Source organism: Rhineura floridana, chromosome 4 (genome assembly GCF_030035675.1).
Source record: "Rhineura floridana isolate rRhiFlo1 chromosome 4, rRhiFlo1.hap2, whole genome shotgun sequence".
NCBI lineage: Eukaryota > Metazoa > Chordata > Lepidosauria > Squamata > Rhineuridae > Rhineura > Rhineura floridana.
Genome location: NC_084483.1, coordinates 112,611,900 through 112,629,733, shown reverse-complemented (window position 1 = coordinate 112,629,733; position 17,834 = coordinate 112,611,900). Strand labels below are relative to the sequence as shown.

The window sequence follows — 17,834 nt, the reverse complement described above, 5'->3', positions numbered from 1 at the left end:
TCCTGCAAACATTATACTGAATGCATGTTGGTGCAATGTCAGTTGCCTTATCTCTACACATTGGAATTATATCCAAACAGAGCTAAGCTGTGTTGTTACCAAGATATTATACTGCCCTCTAAAGAAAATCATCAACACAAAGCTACCGGATACACTCTAGATACAGTTGCCTGTCCATTAACTAGATTTTGGACCCTGTGGCCAGAGTTCAAATCACTGTTTAGCCATGATATCAGTGGTAGCCATGGCAGCTTGAGTTGTTCCTGTTTTGCAAAACAAGGTTGACATCAGCCTAGCTGATGGGGCCACTATGAGAAAAAGCAAAAGAAATAGTGGAGAACGCTGTACATAGAAAATATTGTATACATTTTAACAGAAAAAGAATCCTCAGGTACCAGATGCACATAAAAGGACAATTACTTGAAATTAGAATGTGTTTCTAGCACTAGGAAGCTTTCTGCATGGCATACCACAGACTTAAACAAAATCGACACTCTCTGCCATGTATGGAGTCAAGCTTCTTTTTAGCTAGAGTACTAAACTTAACTGTTCTGCAAACAACAATACGGAATTAAAACATTTTGTGCAACCTTAAAGCACCTTGCTGAGTTCCAAAATGCATTAAGCATCTAGGAGCTTGCAGAGCTCCTGAAACTATAATGAGTTCAAATGGCTGCAGACTTCACATTTAAGATGTCAGTAAGTGAGAGATATTTCATTTCAGTTTTCCAAAGTAGTTTTTGTCTGCTAAGAAAACAGGGCTTCCCACCACCACCATATATTCAGGCTGTTGACTTAAGTCTAGTTTGCTTGTTAAAGTGAGAGTGGAATCACATAAACCACTAACAGATCTTCATTCTAAATACTAAAAATAACAATGCCTCATATATAGCTATTGGTAGTGGCTTGTCTGGTGGAGCAGAGCCACATGGCTAGCTTCCCAGCAGTGGAGTCACTGCCCCTTACTAGGATATAATCCTATAATCCTGTAATCAGGTCACCACCATCAAAAAGACACTTTCCTTACACAGGGGAAGGGTCTTCAATGAAAATCTCAGTGCAGGCAGAATTAAAACTATGTCTTCAATAGCAGTTAAAAGCTTCTGCAGGATCTGCTTCAGTAGCATGTTGTTTGAAGAATGTAACCGGCAAATAGACACACTGAACATTTTTCAAAAAATTGATAACAAGCCACACTTTCTCCAAGATGGAAGTAGGTAGACGTATCATTTTTTATCTTCACACAAGCACCATGAAGTGCATTAACTTGAAAGGCAACAAGAACCAGAGAGTGATGCTTCTCACAAAAAATACTATTGTAGGTAGATTCTGATGGTACTAAACAAACCATAATATATCTCTGTGTGTAAGCACAATGTGTGTTCGTGTGTGTGTGTGTGTGTGTGTGTGTGTGTGTAAAACTATATTTATTCCTCTGTGAGTACAGGAGGAAGCCTCACATGAATCAATCCAATGGGCCCTCAGAACCTTTTTGTTATGGGGCCACCACTAAATAAGATAAACAGATAAATTCATGGGCTGCAACATTTCACAGCTGCAAAAAGGGGCACTTCAACATAGATCACTGCCTTTGCTATCCTCTTTCCTTACTGCACCCTTGCAGTTACACACTGCTGAAGGCTCTTTTCAGTGACTGACCATTTACTCTGTCTTTCTTCCACTAATTTTAAAACAATGAGGGTGTTTGGTTAAGGGTACACACAAAAAAACAGGGAAAAAGAAAGAACCTGTGCCACTCCTAATGGAGAGCCCCACTCCCTAGAAACTAGTGGAGAAATTCTCTTCCACCTGGAGAAATTCAGTGAAATAAGTTCCCTCAACGTCTCTGGACCCAAATAGGGTATAGAATTTCGAGAGGGTAATATTTCTATCCACAGCATTCCATAGAACCCGGGAGACACTGAATTAAGGTCCTTGTCAAGCATTTTGTTTTCTTTTCATTTACATACCAATATACTTATGCATACTTTGAACATCCCCTGTCTGACTATTTATTTAATTAATTAATTTTAATAATATACATCCTGCTGTTCAGCTGAAAAGGTTCCTAGAGTGGGGAGAGGTTTCAGGACAGGGGAAGGAAAATGGATACCTTTCCCTCTTTTCCACTCTTCTGAAACCTTCTCTTCCTTTGACATAAAGCACTAAAGGGCTCACATTTAGGAAAGTTTCTGGAAAGTGGATGTTCAGGATACTAGCGCTACACAGAATGCCCTAGAGTACACAGTCAAGTCCTTCTGAGAAACCAGGGTTTGGTAGACAGGAACATCATTCTTCCAGAAATGAGTATTAATGATTTATAAGTAGGGAAAAAACACCAGTGGTATCTAAGAGGACAGAAATGAATTCTCCCTGGTGGCTTAGGTACACTACAATATTTTCTACAGTGAGTGGATATTATAAATCAAGCTGTAGTTTTACCATTTAATCTGGTGACACAATCAGATGATTGTGAGCCATCTAATACGAAGAATATGCTGAATGTTGTTATTGGTGGTGTACTTCAGTGACACTTATATAAACTAGTGTAGGAACACTTTCAGTAAATTATGATGCAGGTTAAAGTTTTGGTTCAAGCAAGTATTTAAATGACTTATCTTCATCTGAACAGGAAGCATTATGCGGACCTATAATCCCTGAAAATCCAGCCCACTTCATTGTACCTTTTTATTTCTTGATATTGAAAGAGATCCAGATAAGCTCATTAATTACCTCAAATTACACTTGCAAAGAAGAAATAGATACATTCTGCCCACAAGAGGGAGCAACTAGTTCTCTACAAGTTTAACAACATGAACTTTTGTTAGGGAAAGTAAAACATTCAGCACTTCAGAGTCCTACAGTTGACACAAACATTGGTGCTATCAGGCTCTAAACAATGTTAAAATTAGAATGTCTCACTCTCAGTTGAAGAAAACAGACAACAACTTAATATTCATTCCACTTAATTTTCAAGGGACAATATTAGAAATGTTGAAATTAATGCCAAATCCTGAACACAGTAAATGAAGCAAATTAGGTGCCACAAATTGAGGTAATGAAGGTTGAGCTTCTTGGAGAAGAAGAGGTTTACAGAAATGAGCTTTCCTCATTTCAGCACTGGGTGGACAGAAAGGCAAATGTATCCACTTTCATTACTGGTCCGTTACAAAATTGTACTGATTTATTTGCAGAAAAATGTATTTTTATTTAACAAAATGTATATACAGCTTAATTGTAACAAAACCTCTAAGCAGTTTAGATGTGTTTATTTGTGGCATTAATAAATGGAAAATAGGAAAAGGCTGAGACCTGCTATTATTTCTTTAGATATTGTGTCAAGCTTAAAGGAAGTTCAGATGTCACTAAACAAAGGCCAAACAACACATGGCATTAGTCATGTTGTCTGCCCTTGAGTGCAAACTCCCTCCCCCCCACACACACACAAATGGTAAGTGCAGGGCAAAAAGGAACTTTTCCCCAATGAAATTGCAAACATAGGGACCTGATTGGGACAAGAATGTGGGACAAAGGATGAAAGTCCTCCTCTCCCCCTTGCCAGGGTCATGATCTGGATTGGAGACTCATGCTGGCAATTGGGGGAAGAGGAAGCTTACACTTAAGGGGAAACTACCTGTTAAATATCACATATAGTTTGGCTCTAAAACCCTGGCAGTAGCCAGCAAGATGCCATAGAAAAACAGCACTACCCTCTGAATCAAATACTGATAGCACCATCCATATGCACACACAAGCACAGCAATGTGCTTATTTCCCCTGTGCATCTGTTCGCCTGTTACTTTCCACTTTAATTATCCAGTTATGGCTGGAATATACAGATCACAATATATTCCATATATAGAGTTGAAGCAGATATCAAATACTGGAAATTTAAACTCATCAACTTTTCCAATTTTGAGTGTGACATTCTCCCTTTCAAAATCTGAGTACATTAAAAAAAATCTTAGGAACTGTCATCGGTTAAGCTCATCATGTCATCTGACAAATACTTCAGATATTAAATACCATTATGTATCAACAATCAGAACAGATATAGACAAATGTGGAATATTGTTAAAACTTAAATGCTTTTGCATGATACCTGATAAAATGTATGGAGTCAGTAGTGCTATACAAGGAGCCTGTAGTTCACTGTACTCATGATTTCCTTTCTCTCCCGAGGCACTGTGATTTCTACATAAAAAACTCTAGGACTGCATAAGCGACCCAGTAGTTGTATTATGACAGAGCCCCTCTGGCTACTCAGGTGAACAACTGCCTTATAAAGGTGAGCTCCATTTGGAGTATCTACCAGCAACACACCATGATTAAGCTACCACATTAACTCCCTGTTGTGAGCTACCAGAGACAGAACTATCCTTATCAAAGATAGCAACAGAACCACTTACAGGATCAGCACATAGTTGTATCCATTGTATTGTATCCACTTCCACAGAATAAAGTAATGGCCAGCAATCTGTACGGCTTTAAGAGGGATTTAGACAAATTCATGGAGATTAAAGCTATCAATGGCTAATAGTCATGATCAATTTGAGGAGCACATTGCTAAGAACATAAAAACCAACAACAAAAAATTCTATAAATACATTCAAAGCAGGAGACCATCTAGGGAGACAATTGGACCCTTGGATGATAAGGGAGTCAAAGGTGTACTAAAGAACGATAAGGAGATTGCAGAGAAGCTAAATGAATTCTTTGCATCTGTCTTCACAGTGGAAGATATAGGGCAGATCCCTGAACCTGAACTAACATTTGCAGGAAGGGATTCTGAGGAACTGAGACAAATAGTGGTAACGAGAGAGGAAGTTCTAAGCTTAATGGATAATATAAAAACTGACAAATCACCGGGCCCGGATGGCATCCACCCGAGAGTTCTCAAAGAACTCAAAGGTGAAATTGCTGATCTGCTAACTAAAATATGTAACTTGTCCCTCGGGTCCTCCTCCGTGCCTGAGGACTGGAAAGTGGCAAATGTAACGCCAATCTTCAAAAAGGGATCCAGAGGGGATCCCGGAAATTACAGGCCAGTTAGCTTAACTTCTGTCCCTGGAAAACTGGTAGAAAGTATGATTAAAGCTAGATTAACTAAGCACATAGAAGAACAAGCCTTGCTGAAGCAGAGCCAGCATGGCTTCTGCAAGGGAAAGTCCTGTCTCAGTAACCTATTAGAATTCTTTGAGAGTGTCAACAAGCATATAGATAGAGGTGATCCAGTGGACATAGTGTACTTAGACTTTCAAAAAGCGTTTGACAAGGTACCTCACCAAAGGCTTCTGAGGAAGCTTAGCAGTCATGGAATAAGAGGAGAGGTCCTCTTGTGGATAAGGAATTGGTTAAGAAGCAGAAAGCAGAGAGTAGGAATAAACGGACAGTTCTCTCAATGGAGGGCTGTAGAAAGTGGAGTCCCTCAAGGATCGGTATTGGGACCTGTACTTTTCAACTTGTTCATTAATGACCTAGAATTAGGAGTGAGCAGTGAAGTGGCCAAGTTTGCTGACGACACTAAATTGTTCAGGGTTGTTAAAACAAAAAGGGATTGCGAAGAGCTCCAAAAAGACCTCTCCAAACTGAGTGAATGGGCGGAAAAATGGCAAATGCAATTCAATATAAACAAGTGTAAAATTATGCATATTGGAGCAAAAAATCTTAATTTCACATATACGCTCATGGGGTCTGAACTGGCGGTGACCGACCAGGAGAGAGACCTCGGGGTTGTGGTGGACAGCACGATGAAAATGTCGACCCAGTGTGCGGCAGCTGTGAAAAAGGCAAATTCCATGCTAGCAATAATTAGGAAAGGTATTGAAAATAAAACAGCCGATATCATAATGCCGTTGTATAAGAACATAAGAACATAAGAAGAGCCTGCTGGATCAGGCCAGTGGCCCATCTAGTCCAGCATCCTGTTCTCACAGTGGCCTACCAGGTGCCTGGGGGAAGCCCGCAAGCAGGACCCGAGTGCAAGAACACTCTCCCCTCCTGAGGCTTCCGGCAACTGGTTTTCAGAAGCATGCTGCCTCTGACTAGGGTGGCAGAGCACAGCCATCATGGCTAGTAGCCATTGATAGCCCTGTCCTCCATGAATTTGTCTAATCTTCTTTTAAAGCCATCCAAGCTGGTGGCCATTACTGCATCTTGTGGGAGCAAATTCCATAGTTTAACTATGCGCTGAGTAAAGAAGTACTTCCTTTTGTCTGTCCTGAATCTTCCAACATTCAGCTTCTTTGAATGTCCACGAGTTCTAGTATTATGAGAGAGGGAGAAGAACTTTTCTCTATCCACTTTCTCAATGCCATGCATAATTTTATACACTTCTATCATGTCTCCTCTGACCCGCCTTTTCTCTAAACTAAAAAGCCCCAAATGCTGCAACCTTTCCTCGTAAGGGAGTCGCTCCATCCCCTTGATCATTCTGGTTGCCCTCTTCTGAACCTTTTCCAACTCTATAATATCCTTTCTGAGATGAGGCAACCAGAACTGTACACAGTATTCCAAATGCGGCCGCACCATAGATTTATACAACGGCATTATGATATTGGCTGTTTTATTTTCAATACCTTTCCTAATTATCCCTAGCATGGAATTTGCCTTTTTCACAGCTGCCGCACACTGGGTCGACATTTTCATCGTGCTGTCCACCACAACCCCGAGGTCTCTCTCCTGGTTGGTCACCGCCAGTTCAGACCCCATGAGCGTATATGTGAAATTAAGATTTTTTGCTCCAATATGCATAATTTTACACTTGTTTATATTGAATTGCATTTGCCATTTTTCCGCCCATTCACTCAGTTTGGAGAGATCTTTTTGGAGCTCTTCGCAATCCCTTTTTGTTTTAACAACCCTGAACAATTTAGTGTCGTCAGCAAACTTGGCCACTTCACTGCTCACTCCTAATTCTAGGTCATTAATGAACAAGTTGAAAAGTACAGGTCCCAATACCGATCCTTGAGGGACTCCACTTTCTACAGCCCTCCATTGAGAGAACTGTCCGTTTATTCCTACTCTCTGCTTTCTGCTTCTTAACCAATTCCTTATCCACAAGAGGACCTCTCCTCTTATTCCATGACTGCTAAGCTTCCTCAGAAGCCTTTGGTGAGGTACCTTGTCAAACGCTTTTTGAAAGTCTAAGTACACTATGTCCAATGGATCACCTCAATCTATATGCTTGTTGACACTCTCAAAGAATTCTAATAGGTTACTGAGACAGGACTTTCCCTTGCAGAAGCCATGCTGGCTCTGCTTCAGCAAGGCTTGTTCTTCTATGTGCTTAGTTAATCTAGCTTTAATCATACTTTCTACCAGTTTTCCAGGGACAGAAGTTAAGCTAACTGGCCTGTAATTTCCGGGATCCCCTCTGGATCCCTTTTTGAAGATTGGCGTTACATTTGCCACTTTCCAGTCCTCAGGCACGGAGGAGGACCTGAGGGACAAGTTACATATTTTAGTTAGCAGATCAGCAATTTCACCTCTGAGTTCTTTGAGAACTCTCGGGTGGATGCCATCCGGGCCCGGTGATTTGTCAGTTTTTATATTGTCCATTAAGCTTAGAACTTCCTCTCTCGTTACCACTATTTGTCTTAGTTCCTCAGAATCCCTTCCTGCAAATGTTAGTTCAGGTTCAGGGATCTGCCCTATATCTTCCACTGTGAAGACAGATGCAAAGAATTCATTTAGCTTCTCTGCAATCTCCTTATTGTTCTTTAGTACACCTTTGACTCCCTTATCATCCAAGGGTCCAATTGTCTCCCTAGATGGTCTCCTGCTTTGAATGTATTTATAGAATTTTTTGTTGTTGGTTTTTATGTTCTTAGCAATGTGCTCCTCAAATTCTTTTTTAGCATCCCTTATTGTCTTCTTGCATTTCTTTTGCCAGAGTTTGTGTTCTTTTTTATTTTCTTCATTCGGACAAGACTTCCATTTTCTGAAGGAAGACTTTTTGCCTCTAAGAGCTTCCTTGACTTTGCTCGTTAACCATGCTGGCATCTTCTTGGCCCTGGCGGTACCTTTTCTGATCTGCGGTATGCACTTCAGTTGAGCTTCTAATATAGTGTTTTATTTATTTTATTTATTTATTTAATTACATTTCTAGACCGCCCTATAGCAGAAAGCTCTCAGGGCGGTGTACAACAAATAAAATCACAATTAAAATATGAGCAAGTGTGGAAAAAAATATATATATATAGTACAATTATAAAACATTAATAAAATTGCCATTGAGATTTAAATTAAGATCATATTAAGTTTAAAATGTTAAATTAAAATATTTAAAAATTTACAAAATTTAAAAAGCCTGGGCGAAAAGGTAAGTTTTTACCTGGCGCCGAAAAGATAACAGAGAAGGCGCCAGGCGTATCTCGTCTGGGAGGGCATTCCATAGTTCGGGGGCCACCACCGAGAAGGCCCTAGATCTAGTTGTTGATCTCCGGGCCTCTTTATGGGTTGGGACCCGGAGAAGGGCCTTCGACGTCGAGCGTAGTGAACGGGTAGGTACATAGCGAGAGAGGCGCTCCATCAGGTATTGCGGTCCGATGCCGTTTAGGGCTTTATAGGTAAGAACCAACACTTTGAATCTGGCCCGGAAACATATCGGTAGCCAGTGCAGCTGCGCCAGGACAGGTGTTATATGGTCAAATTTCTTTGTCCCAGTGAGAACTCTGGCCGCAGCATTTTGCACTAGCTGAAGTTTCCGAACCGTCTTCATAGGTAGCCCCACGTAGAGTGCATTACAGTAGTCCAATCTAGAGGTTACCATAGCATGGATAACTGAGGCAAGATGCTCCTTGCTCAAATAGGGTCGTAGTTGGGCTACCAGCCGGAGCTGGTAGAATGCATTCCGTGCCACCGAGGCTACCTGAGCCTCAAGTGACAGGAGCGGATCTAATAAGACCCCCAAACTATGTACCTGTTCCTTTAGGGGGAGTGTAACCCCATCTAGGACAGGTCGAACGTCAACCATCTGGGCAGAGGGTCCTCCCACCAACAGCATCTCAGTCTTGTTAGGATTGAGTTTCAGTTTATTAGCTCTCATCCAGCCCATTATCGCGGCCAGGCAGCGGTCTAGTACATCAACAGCCTCACCAGAAGAAGATGAAAAGGAGTAGTAGAGCTGCGTATCATCAGCATATTGCTGGAAACGCACTCCAAAACTCCTGATGACCTCACCCAGCGGCTTCATATAGATATTAAAAAAGCATGGGGGACAGAACTGAACCCTGCGGGACCCCATATTGGAGTACCCAGGGACTCGAGTAATGTTCCCACAGCATCACCTTCTGGAGACGATTCCCGAGATAGGAGCAGAGCCACTGCCAAGCAGTGCCTCCCACTCCTAAATCCGTAAGTCGCTCCAGAAGGATACCATGGTCGATGGTATCAAACGCCGCTGAGAGATCAAGGAGAACCAACAGAGTTACACTCCCTCTGTCTTTCTCCCGACAGAGGTCATCATACAGGGCGACCAAGGCCGTTTCTGTACCAAACCCCGGCCGAAAGCCCGATTGAAATGGGTCTAGATAATCAGTTTCATCCAAGAGAGCCTGGAGTTGGCGAGCGACCACACGCTCTAGAACCTTTTTAAACAACTTCCAAGCATTTTCGAGTGATGTGACCCTCTGGACTTTGTTTTTCAGCTTTCTTTTTACCAATCCCCTCATTTTTGTGAAGTTTCCTGTTTTGAAGTCAAGTGTGACCATGTTGGATTTTCGTGGCAATTGGCCAGTTACATGTATGTTTAATTTAATAGCACTGTGGTCACTGCTCCCAATCGGTTCAACAACACTTACATCTCGCACCAGGTCCCGGTCCCCACTGAGGATTAAGTCCAGGGTTGCCGTCCCTCTGGTCGGTTCCATGACCAACTGATCTAGGGAATAGTCATTTAGAATATCTAGAAACTTTGCTTCTTTGTCATGACTGGAACACATATGCAGCCAGTCTATGTCCGGGTAGTTGAAGTCACCCATTACTACCACATTTCCTAGTTTGGATGCTTCCTCAATTTCATATCTCATCTCAAGGTCTCCCTGAGCATTTTGATCAGGGGGACGATAGATCGTTCCCAGTATTAAGTCCCTCCTGGGGCACGGTATCACCACCCACAACGATTCTGTGGAGGAGTCTGCCTCTTTTGGGGTTTCGAGCTTGCTGGATTCAATGCCTTCTTTCACGTATAGAGCGACTCCGCCACCAATACGTCCTTCCCTGTCCTTCCGATATAGTTTATATCCAGGGATAACCGTATCCCACTGGTTTTCTCCATTCCACCAGGTCTCCGTTATGCTCACTATATCAATGCTCTTCTCTAAGACCAAGCACTCCAATTCTCCCATCTTGGTTCGGAGGCTCCTAGCATTAGCGTACAGGCACTTGTAAGCAGTGTCTCTCTTCAAGTGTCTTTGGCACTTGTGGTTAGGCCTGTGGTAATTTTGTTCTTCTGAATTTATATCCTGTGCCCCTGCTCTCACAATGCCTACTTCTAGGCCTACCCCTTTTAAAATTTCATCATTTCTTTGGTTTTTATCCCAGGGGGGAGGTTTATTCCGAACCGGACCTTTCTCAGCTCCTGTCAAGTTTCCCCCCTCAGTTAGTTTAAAAGCTGCTCTGCTACCTTTTTAATTTTAAGTGCCAGCAGTCTGGTTCCATTCTGGTTCAAGTGGAGCCCGTCCCTTTTGTACAGGCCCGGCTTGTCCCAAAATGTTCCCCAGTGCCTAACAAATCCAAACCCTTCCACCCGACACCATCGTCTCATCCACGCATTGAGACTGCGAAGCTGGGCCTGTCTGGCTGGTCCTGCGCGTGGAACCGGTAGCATTTCAGAGAAAGCCATATAAATCTATGGTGTGACCGCATTTGGAATACTGTGTACAGTTCTGGTCGCCTCATCTCAGAAAGGATATTATAGAGTTGGAAAAGGTTCAGAAGAGGGCAACCAGAATGATCAAGGGGATGGAGCGACTCCCTTACGAGGAAAGGTTGCAGCATTTGGGGCTTTTTAGTTTAGAGAAAAGGCGGGTCAGAGGAGACATGATAGAAGTGTATAAAATTATGCATGGCATTGAGAAAGTGGATAGAGAAAAGTTCTTCTCCCTCTCTCATAATACTAGAACTCGTGGACATTCAAAGAAGCTGAATGTTGGAAGATTCAGGACAGACAAAAGGAAGTACTTCTTTACTCAGCGCATAGTTAAACTATGGAATTTGCTCCCACAAGATGCAGTAATGGCCACCAGCTTGGATGGCTTTAAAAGAAGATTAGACAAATTCATGGAGGACAGGGCTATCAATGGCTACTAGCCGGGATGTCTGTGCTGTGCCACCCTAGTCAGAGGCAGCATGCTTCTGAAAACCAGTTGCCGGAAGCCTCAGGAGGGGAGAGTGTTCTTGCACTCGGGTCCTGCTTGCGGGCTTCCCCCAGGCACCTGGTTGGCCACTGTGAGAACAGGATGCTGGACTAGATGGGCCACTGGCCAGATCCAGCAGGCTCTTCTTATGTTCTTATGTTCTTAATGTGTATAGCTTCCAGTACTGGAGGCAGTACATATGTCTCTGAATACCATTTGCTGGGCTTCCCAAGTGGGGAGAGTGCTGTTGCACTCAGGTCCTATCTGAAGGCTTCTTCTGGTTCGCCACTATGAGAACAGGTTGCTGGACTAAATGGGCCCGTGGTCTGATCCAGCAGGGTCTTCTTATGTTCAGCCTCAGGGTTAATTCAGTTCTTTAGCCTCGTCTCTGTTATCTTGGATCCTGAACATAATATCCCATCCTTTTCTCCTCCTGAGATCTCTGTTCCTTTGAGTGCCTGTTCACATTGTTCAGGATGATGAGCTTCCTTAAGCCCAAGATTGATGCCCTTAGATACAGTGAATGCAGACCCTAACATGCAATATGCCTCATGCTGTGTTTTGTCCTTAGTTTTGGTTAGTACATTGGCACTTTCCAGTGGTGCTTAAAGGATACTGTGCAAACACAGGTCAATCCTAACTTAAAAATATGGCATAAAGTTGTACTGTGAAAAAAGCAATCTCTTCATGTACATGGCTGTGGGTCCATTTAAAGGTTGTTTATTTTAAGTGCAATATCAGGCTCTTGAATTATGCCTGTAAACCAACCAGTAACCTCAGTACTGATAGCATACCAAAGCACATTTCATATGTTCAGCACTAAACAGGAAATGAAAAGCCACAATTCCCAAGGAATTTTAAAATAAAGATTGCATCTGCTGTCTGTGGGGCTAACATGAAATGGAAAACACATAGGACAGAACAGCCACAACAAGCACTGCATCACAGAGATGCAGTCAGATTTCTAGGTAGGCAAAGCTGGGGGATGTTAACTTGCTATCCCTGTTCTTCACTGTTGCATCTCACACAAGATAGAACCTATGTTTTACATATCCCACATCAAAGAGGGGTTAAAACTACTGTTTAGAACAAAAAACAGCTGCAATACAGGAGGAAAAAATGTACCAACACAGCTTATTCCTGTGATTACTTTGAAAGAAAAAAACCCATTTACATTGCATTTCCTGTCTCTCACCAAAATCCAAACAGGCACTATTCCTGTTTCCCCCCCCCCAGCATAAAACTAGCATGGAATGTATTTTAAAATGATTTGGAGTATTTTATGAAAATTAGATCTATAATTAGCTGTATTTCCAATCTTCAGAAGGAGGACGCTTTTACGTATGTAGAAAATGGTTTTATCATGTGGAAGAGGGAGGTATTGGCAGACTTGGGGAAAGTGTGAGATATGTACAGAGTACAAGAGAAGTTTTAGGAAAAAAGCCCAAGAGGGCAAAACTTCAAAATAGCCCAATGGGGACTGAGTACTCTCAGTGGGCTTAGAACATTGACTGACATGGGGGGGGATGGGAAAACAGAAAAGAATGTAATGGAGTTGCTGGAATCCTGAATAGGGAGCATTCCACCAACTGCAATATTTTGTTGCACATCCCATCTGTCAGTGGCTATTACCCATGCTAGTTACATGCTTACTGTATTGATTCATTGTGCTTCTACATAGTTGATGTTGGGGACAAAAAAGCAGGAGAGGATTATTACCTTTATTTCATGTTATGAGTCCCTAGAGATCACAGCTGGAAAGAAACGGTATTTTGGAGTAAGCAAGTGCCACCTTGTAGGAATTAATGAATCTGTGAATTTCAGTTTCTGCCAGCTTCCAATTTTTTTCAACTTTAAGTTCAGTTTGCCTCATTTCCACATCAGTTTGTGATTTTCTTTAAGTCCTCATGAAAATTCATCAGCTTTTTAGTGCTTGGTTCTCCTAATTACACATTTTTGTATTCAGTTTCACTTGATATGCACATTTTCAGAGGTAATTTAATACATGCTTTTATGTGCTTGTTTCCCTGAGCAAAACGGCAATGCACAATGAATTTGGATAATTAGCATCTAAGCAAGGTTGACTAACCTGTGGATGGGCCATCATTTGTTGTTGGATTACAACTCCCATCATCACTGACCGTGGGCCATGCTTGCTGGAGATGGTAGGAGAGGTAGTCCAGTGATATCACAAACACAAATGAAGTTTTTAAAATTAAACAGAATATATTTTACTTTTAAAAAGAGAATGAAGAAAGACCTCAATATATTGGTGATCTGTCAATAACAATCCTGTACATATATACTCAGAAGAAAGTTCCCCTGAGTTCAGTAAGGCTTACTCCCAGGTACATGTATATAGGGTAGCTAAGAGCAGCATTGCTGGATCAAAGTTCTAGGAGAATCATCTCTTTCTAGGAGTAGCCAGCCAGATGCATCTGGAAGGTACTGGGTAGATATGAAGACAAGCTGGCAACAGCTCTTTTACAGTTTTTTTAAAAATGTATATTTGTTATCCTTACAACCCAGTCTTACATCGGACTCCCTGCAGCCTCCATTCAAAGTATTAATCGGGTCCACAGGGGTGCTGTAGCACTGGGCACTTTCAGAACATTAAATGGAAGACACAACCCTCCCCCCTTTTCATCCATGACATCATATACTCCTCTAGATATAGAGTTTCTATTTGGCTATCACCGCAAATAATAAATAATATATCTGAATTATTTCTGTGCCAGATGCTCATGTGTTGCACTTTAGGGGGCAAAAGTAGTGCTTTTGGAGGTGTACATGTGTAAATTTTCCCAGAAGTGTTTAAATGACAATGCTGACCTTTTTTTCAACCTGTTGACTGCCATTGTTGTCCTAATGTTCTGCTACTTCAGCATCATTGTCCTCTTAGGATTAGTTTGCTATCTTTTATTTGGAGTAGTCACATGGGAAGTCCCAGCTAACCAGGAATCACATCCTGCACAAACTCAAGTCACGATGATACTTAGCCAATCATATCTGGCTACATGATGATGTCATTAAGGGCAAACAGCCTTCAGGAAACATTGCCTTCATTCTTACTCTCATCTCTTTTTGTGACAATGTCCAAAAAAAAGTGAAAAGGGGCATGTTTCAATTGTGCTAAAAATGGTTGAGAAAAGCTCCCCCTTTCTTCAATTGTACTAATTTCTCCTGTTTTGCTACTGATTTAGCTGGAGGGGTTACATTAACACTAAGGCACCTAATTTGCCTACAAAATCCTTTGTTTCTGTCCAACTTTATCATTAATAAGTTTATTTGTTTTAGGAAAAAAAGGCATAAAAGGGCAGGCAGGGTGGGGGGAGAGGTAACATATATTAATATAGGTCATTTCTGAGACACAAAAACTGGCATAGACAAATGCCAGCTGACAAATACTAAGTCAAGTCAATCTTCATTTGCTAAAAAGCATTGGTCATTGAAAACATGGGAAGAAAGAATCAATCTGTTCATAGATCAGATGGCTTACAGCATAGATTCCTCAACCGCAAAAATGTTTTAGGACATATTCTGCATATTTTGAAGGTTTTATTCATTTATTTCAACAATGTACATACCACTTAACACTGAGGTTGCAAAAGGGATACATAAGACAAAATCAGTTAAAATTAACCATAAAATCAGAAAAACTTACTTAAAATGCCTGCTGAATTTTTTTTAAAGTCTTCACCAAGTACTTGAACAGGGAGTGAGCCTGTCTGATCTCATCTGGGAGGGAATTCCACAGATACTGAACATATGACTCCTAGTGGAGCCACTGGGGACCACTAACAATGACTCCCCTTAATACCTCAGTGATCAGACAGGGATATAAGGCATCTAGTGGTCCTTAAGGTATCCTGGATTAAAGTTGTTAAGGGCCTTGTAAATCAATGCAAGAACCTTCAATCTGGCCAAGTAGCATATGGGCAGCCAATGCAAGCTTTTAAGTACCAGAGTTATGTGCTGGCGGTAATCTGTTCCTATCAACAAAGTTTCTGCTTCTGGTTTCAGCATCTTGCTCTTAAAAAATCTTAAAACAAAAGACTTTAAAATATATTTAAAGAAATCTTTAAAAACATTAAAACAAAATATCTTTAAAAACACTTTTTAAAAAAAAGAAACCGTTTAAAAACATCTTAAAAAGCAATTCCAACACAGACGCAGACTGGGATAAATTCTGTACTTAAAAGGCTTATTGGAAGAGGAAAGTCTTCAGTAGGTGCAGCTTCCTATGTTCCTAATAATAATGGAAGTAACAATTTCTTCAACTGCCAGCAGGGATGGCTTACTAGTTACTAGTTATATTAAAGCATCACTATCTTTTTGACATTTTCACCCATGTCATTGAAAGTGTGGTGGGTGTTTTTTTTTTGCTTTGCTTTGCTCATGCCTATGATGTGTATGTAAAGTCTACGCTGTAGATTTGATTTAAAATGGCTCTCCTCTGCTTTCTGACGGTTTTGACAACGTGCACACAAACCAGCATGAGAGATGCTCAGAGGCACTTTCAGCACTATGTGTGAAAATATGAAAAGTGCCTGAGGCTTTGTCAGCAATCAAGCCAGGTTTTCTCTCTATTCTACTGTTTTACCACCTGCAAGTTCATTTTAAAATCAAACAAAAACTTCTGCTTTGCTACAGCAGGAGAGAAAAACTGATTAAGGATTGGTCATGAAAACCCTATTCATAGGGTCACCATCAGTCAGAATCAACTTGAAGGCAGTCCATTTCCATTTAAGTAGAGCCAGAGGACATCTAAACTAGCCTTCCCTGACACCTGCTGCTCTCCAGATGCAACTGGATTGCAGCTGCCATTGGCTATGTTGGCTGAGGCCAATGACTCCATGTCTGCATGGCAGTGGAATCTGCTCTGGGTTTCAGTTTGAACTTTCAAGGAGCTGTCCAAGGTGCTGAAGCCCCACTGACATGGAGCCACCAGCTGCCATTAGCTGGGACTAAAGGGAACTGAAGCCCAACAACACTGGACGACACCAAGTTGTGGAGGGCTAACTGCACCAATTATTGTGACACTTCATCACTGAATCTTCACCTCTTGAATGCCAGGGTCAGAGTTTTGTTAGTTCACCAAGGAATGAGTAGCAAGGTGGAGACTGTCCAATCACACAATAGTCTGCTTACCACCACAGTATGATTGTGGGGATTACCCCATGGTTTCATGAAGGTTTTAAATTATTATTATTATGGCAATGCATATTTAGGTCTAAGCAGAAAAAGAAAAGACATATTTTGGAAGAGCAGGAGAGAGAAATTAGAAAATGACCATGAAAGTGACAAGCACTTGTTAAGAAATGAATAAATAAATAAATAAACTTTTACCAGTGCAGTTCTTTTGAAAGTTGGGGTTCTCTAGAGGATGTCCTGGAAGGCGACACTGGAACCTGTGCTGCCAAAATTCTGGGAACCAGGGATTTCGTGTGTTGGTGTCCAAGCGTATTTTCAAAAAATAGTCATCAAACGACACGACGTCTGGAGACTGCAGCTTGATTGTGATGCCCCCATTAGCTTCAGCCTCATACCCTTCAATGACTTCATCTCTGTCTGCCCATCCATCACTGAAAAAAAAGGAAAGCAAAAACTATTAGGGGGTAAACCCTATGTCATAGTGCATCTTGACCTTGTTGAAGCAGATGACCCTTAGTTAAATTCCAATATAACAATAAGGGGAAATATGAGAATAGGTGCCTCTTCTCCAGCACCACCTCTATGTAGTATTACTTAAATAAATATTATTTATCTTGCAAGAGCATGCTAGGCGCTGTACAGAACACAAAATCACTTGTGGAAGAAAAGACTTCATAGACAGTGGCTAATATACTTCCATCTTTGTTTCTTTTTTTCTCCTTACGTATCCTGGAAATGTTTATCCTAGAAATGTACTGTTTATACAAAGGGTACCTATTGTGGAATCACCTTATTAAACACAAACTGAGGTTCCTCATTGGTGAGGCAGATGCTCTCTGTGCATGCTGATGCCATTTATTTCTGAGGCTTATCGTTCCTAATCATCATATTTCCTGTGCTCAAGTCTGTGGGAGCTGGCTGTGGTTTGTGAAAAGGAGCTGCTAGTGCTTAGGCTGCATCACACTTGGGGTGGAATATGGCCTGCACATTTTCCTTCCCAGTAAGAATCTCCTTGTCTTTATATGTTTAAAAAACAAGCACACCAGAGGATCTGGAGACTTAACTTAAAAATCCTCTCTGTCACTGGCTCACTGTGTGCTGTTGGGTATGTTACTCTGGTATCCTTTCAATCTAAGGGGTAACCAACTAGCTATGGCTTACAGCAGAAATGAAACAATAGTCAAGTAGCACTTTAGAGACTGTACATATGGACAGAAATGCAAACAATGAAAAATACAAGAAAATGTCTGAAAGTAGAATTTTTTTTAAAAGGGCTAGATTTTGGCTAGACAGTTTCATGAAATACACAACAGAGAAAAA

At 41.4% G+C, this 17,834-nt stretch overlaps 1 protein-coding gene across 3 annotated transcripts in view; it reads right to left on the bottom strand.

The window, feature by feature from the left end:
• GRM1 (glutamate metabotropic receptor 1) overlaps positions 1 to 17,834 on the bottom strand; it is a 312,878-nt gene that overhangs the window by 77,158 nt on the left and 217,886 nt on the right. For all 3 annotated transcript variants that reach the window (XM_061624053.1, XM_061624056.1, XM_061624055.1), the window contains exon 3: positions 16,710 to 16,945. In XM_061624053.1, coding sequence (XP_061480037.1) covers positions 16,710 to 16,945 — 236 coding nt within the window. The remainder of the gene's footprint in view (positions 1 to 16,709; positions 16,946 to 17,834) is intronic.